Source organism: Poecile atricapillus, chromosome 30 (genome assembly GCF_030490865.1).
Source record: "Poecile atricapillus isolate bPoeAtr1 chromosome 30, bPoeAtr1.hap1, whole genome shotgun sequence".
NCBI lineage: Eukaryota > Metazoa > Chordata > Aves > Passeriformes > Paridae > Poecile > Poecile atricapillus.
Genome location: NC_081278.1, coordinates 4,560,096 through 4,564,914, shown reverse-complemented (window position 1 = coordinate 4,564,914; position 4,819 = coordinate 4,560,096). Strand labels below are relative to the sequence as shown.

The window sequence follows — 4,819 nt, the reverse complement described above, 5'->3', positions numbered from 1 at the left end:
GTAGACCCGACTCGTGTAAAAACCTCGAGTAGGACCGACTCGGGTAAAAACCTCGAGTAGACCCGACTCGGGTAAAAACCTCGAGTAGACCGGACTCGGGTTAAAACCTCGAGTAGACCCGACTCAGGTAAAAACCTCGAGTAGACCCGACTCGGGGAAAAAACTCGAGTAGACCCGACTCGGGTAAAAATCTCGAGTAGACCCGACTCGGGTAAAAACCTCGAGTAGACCCGACTCGGATAAAAAACTCGAGTAGACCCGTCTCGGATAAAAAACTCGAGTAGGACCGACTCGGTTAAAAACCTCGAGTAGACCCGACTCAGGTAAAAAACTCGAGTAGACTCGACTAGGGTAAAAACTCGAGTAGGACGGACTCAAATTGCTTCATGTTTTATTGAAGGCATTTGTTTATACTGCATAGTATAGTTATTTTCCTGGAGAGATGAAGATAACTACAACAAATGAAACACCTGTGATAGAACGCTGATGAACACCTGCTTGGGGATAGAAGTGAATGCAGTCTGTGACACCCTTGACTTCATTGGGAGTTCTATTGCTTGTTCCAGTCTCTGCAGTTTTTGTTTTTTATAGCTTTCTTACTTTTCAGTGTTTCCAGAATTTTAAGAAGATGTACCATTGCTGAGGATCAGCTGCCATGGAAAAGGCTTCAGATGAAAGCAGCTGCTGCGTGGTTTAATTGGTCTTGTACCTAAAGCTTCTGATCCTTTGCTTTGTACAAACGCATTTTAACAGTTTGCTGTGCTGTAAGCATGTCATAGCTGCTCCTATTGAGAACCTTGTTTTAGAAATACATTAAGAGGCATCTTTCCGGTTTAAACCCTAGGCCCTGGCCAAGCCTTGACTTTACCTGGATAGAGAATTGACAAATAAACCCAGAAGTTTTCTGCATCAAAACAATATTCAGGTCAATTTGACTCGGAAATTAGTGAATTAATATAGCAGCTGGATTTTTAGAGTGGGCTTGGAGAATTGTTATCCGGACATGATTTTCCAATCTTCCACTGATTTATCAGCTGTGGCAGACTCTGGGATGAGAGTATATATTTAGTACATTCAGTAATTCATATTACAGATTATTTAGATAAGTTTAATATCGCATAATATTAATTATGCATCTTCTTAATCAGTTTTTGATTGCTGTAAAAGTGTTATTTCCTATATGTACACATATGCATGTGTTTTACTTTGATGGTTTTTCATTGTCAGAACAAGACAGTGGATATTTTACCTTTGTTTATAAGAGAGGGGGAGGAAACAGGCTGCAGTTCAGAAGCGTGGAAACGCTATGTATGTATTTTAGATTTTGGAAGAAACGCAAAGATTGTATATCTATTGCGAATAATTCTTGAACGGTCCTTTTTAAACAAGTCTTTCACAAAGCCAGTTCCATCAATTATCAGGTATTCTTCTAACAGTACTCAAGCAAAGTTGAGAGAGAATTCTTTGGTTCCTGTCAAAGGTTCAGAAGCGAGAAGATTAAAAATTAATTTTAATTAGTAATTTGGAGTAAAGTGTATGTTTGTGTATTCACAGGTTCAAAGCAGAAGGAACTTCCTAGCGAAGAACATGGAAACTCATCAGTTGCAGAGACAAGCAGATGGCCCAAAGAGCAGAAGAGCGAGCACGCCGATGTGAACCGTATCGAGACCGCAGCTGACGGCTGAACACCTTTGATCCCGCATGCGAGAGCGATGAACTTTGGGTTTCGTGTGAAAGAGTAGGAAAATCGATATTGTAAAGCCTCATTTGTTAAAGCGTGGTGTGAACTGTGTCAAGATTCAGAAACCTGCATGAGAGATAAAGTCCTTGAAGATGAAGGTGAATCAGGTATCCCCCTTGAGCTGTATCATTTTGGTGATCGCTTTGTGATGCGATTTCACCTGAATCGCTTCTTTTAGTTAACTCAAAAGAAAGTATACCTTATCTCAGTGAAAATAGATTTTTCTATAATATTCAATTTTTCTTTTTATTTATCATGTTCTATATAAAGAGGCAACATCTTAGTGTAACCTTATATCAATCTTAGTCACACTTGATTGTGAAGAGTTTGACTCATGAAATTTCAGATAGAGATTTATAACAACTCAGCTTTCAGTTCAAGTAGTTTCAGCAGAAACTTTAAAACAATGAGACAAATTAAGCTACTGGTTAAGTAAGCAACCTAGATCTATTTCTCTAGCTTTGAGTGGTTAGTTAACTAATGTTCAAAACTGGAGGCAGAGCGCTCTGTAGAACAGAGGAGCAGTTCTGTTGTTGGTGCGTAGGGCATGAGAGAAGGAAAAATAACCCTGAGTGAAAATTAATCAAAGAAAAGGTCGACTGCAGACAGCAGGTCTACCGCGACCGCGGACAACAGGTCTACCCGGGCCGTGGACAACAGGTCTACCCCGTCCAGGGACAGCAGGTCTACCCCGGCCGGGGGACATCAGGTCTACCCCGGCCGGGGACATCAGGTCTACCGCGACCGCGGACAGCAGGTCTACCCCGTCCAGGGACAACAGGTCTACCCCGGCCGCGGACAACAGGTCTACCCCGTCCAGGGACAACAGGTCTACCCCGGCCGCGGACAGCAGGTCTACCCCGTCCAGGGACAGCAGGTCTACCCCGACCAAGGACAGCAGGTCTACCCCGGCTGCGGACAACAGGTCTACCCCGTCCAGGGACATCAGGTCTACCCCGGCCGTGGACAACAGGTCTACCCTGTCCAGGGACAGCAGGTCTACCCCGGCCGGGGGGACAACAGGTCTACCCCGACTGCGGGACAACAGGTCTATCCCGTCCAGGGACATCAGGTCTACCCCGGCCGGGCACAACAGGTCTACCCCGTCCAGGGACATCAGGTCTACCCCGGCCGGGGACAGCAGGTCTACCCCGACTGCGGACAGCAGGTCTACCCCGGTTGGGGACCACAGGTCTACCCCGCCTGGGGGACAAGGGTACCCCTCTGAAGTTTGCCTCGTGTCCCGCCACCGGACCAGGCCTGTCGGCCGGCCCCGGCCCCAGCCCCGGCCCCGGGCGGACCCGGCCTCCCGGGGACGCCCGCCTGCCCGCCCCTGGGCTAGACCTGTTGGCCAGCCCCGGCCCCGGCCCCGGCCGCGGCCCTCGGTGAACCCAACCTCCCGGGGTGTAGCCCTGTCGGCCGGCTCCACGCCGGCCGCCCCTGCGGCTTCTGACGACGTGCCCGGCGGCGTCCGCCGGCCCCGGAGCCGGGAGACCTGTGCGCCCCTCGGCCGTCGGATAGCTCCGGCAGCCCCGTCCCGCCCGATATTCCCGTTCTCTAGGCCGAGGCGTATTTCTGACCGTCTCTTTCTTTGGTTTCTTTTCACGCACGCGGGCACGCGCACACGCCCGCACCCACAGACACACGCGCACCCACCCCTTCCCTTCTTCTTTTGTCTTTTCCCGAAAGGACGGCTCTTGTGTCGGGGCGGCACACGAACGCTTCGCCGGGATCAAAAATTCTCGGGCCATCGGATTTCTTTTCCTGCCTGCGCGGCCAGACGCCTCCCAGCCGAGCCGACGGGCAGCCCGCGGCCCGCGCCCGGCCCGCCGACGCGCTCGACCGGCAACGGGGCGTCCCCACCCCGCGGGGAGCAGAGACACGGCACCAGCCAGCAAGCCGCACCTCGGGGCGGACAGCGGGAGAATGGAAGCAGGCGGAAGCGTGCGGTGGGACGCGGCTGGAAGCCGCCGGCCCCCCGCGTCACTGGACTGGAATCGCCGGCAGAGGCGGCGAGCGGGCGGCCGCCTGCTCATGCCGGCTCTCCGGAGGTCCGCGGAGGTCTTTGGCCCCGGGCCCGCCTCGTGCGGGCCCGGCACGGAACCGCCCTTCGCCGCCGGCTCCCGCGGCGCACCGCCTTCTGGGCTTTTCCCCGCCCCCGGTCGGCGACGCTTGCCGGGCGGCCCCGCCCTGCGACGTCACCCTGCCTGGCACCGCCTTCCGGGCTTTCCCCGCCCCCCTGCTGGGCGACAGCTGGGGCCGACGGCGGTGGCCCCGACCCACCCACGCCCCAGGCGGCTCCCCAAGCGGCCGGCCGCTCGGCACGGCGACAACGCCTGCGGGGGCTGAGGAGCGGGCCGACGGGGCCGCCGGCGGCTTGAGGCTCGGCGCCCTCCCTTTCCGAGGAAGCTTTCTCGCCGGCTCTCTCTCGGAGGCTTTCGCTCCGACGGCGGCTTCCTTCCCGCTCGCCCCCGGCCGGCCCCACTGAAGCCTGCAGGCAGACGGCAGCCCCGCTGATCGAGCCAGCCAAGCAGAAAGCGAGGTGGAAGCCGGGCCGCCATCTGCTCGGACCCGGACGGGGGAGGGAGCGCCGCCGGCTTCCGAAGGCCCTCTCCTTCCCTCTCGGGGAGAAGCGAAGGCGGCGAGGGGCTCAGGCCGATAGGGGAGAGCCGCTCGACGCATCGCACGGCGGCCCGCCGGCTGACAGCAGGTCAAACCAGCGGCCGGCCGACAGCAGGTTTACCCAGCCGCCCGCCGACCGACAGCAGGTCTACCCGGCGGCCGACCGACAGCAGGTCTACCCGCCGGCCGGCCGACAGCAGGTCTACCCGGCAGCCGCCCAGCGGCCGACAGCAGGTCTACCTGGCGGCCGGCCGACAGCAGGTCTACGGGGCCGACGGCCGACAGCAGGTCTACCCGGCGGCCGGCCGTCAGTAGGTCTCCCCGGCAGCCGCCCGGCGGCCGACAGCAGGTCTACCCGGTCGACGACCGACTGCAGGTCTACCCAGACGCCCGCCGGCCGACAGCACGTCTACCCGGCGGCCGGCCGACGGCAGGTCTACCCAGCCCCCAGCCGAC

The 4,819-nt window shown here is 56.5% G+C and overlaps 1 protein-coding gene across 1 annotated transcript in view; it reads left to right on the top strand.

Moving 5' to 3' along the window:
- Positions 1-1,554: 1,554 nt before the first annotated feature.
- The window catches only part of LOC131589824 (basic proline-rich protein-like), a gene marked incomplete at its 5' end in the record, with an annotated part of 5,321 nt that continues 2,056 nt past the window's right edge, over positions 1,555-4,819 (top strand). Inside the window, 4 exons of the mRNA XM_058859599.1 lie at positions 1,555-1,659; positions 2,934-3,126; positions 3,431-4,123; positions 4,176-4,505. Coding sequence (XP_058715582.1) covers positions 1,555-1,659; positions 2,934-3,126; positions 3,431-4,123; positions 4,176-4,505 — 1,321 coding nt within the window. The remainder of the gene's footprint in view (positions 1,660-2,933; positions 3,127-3,430; positions 4,124-4,175; positions 4,506-4,819) is intronic.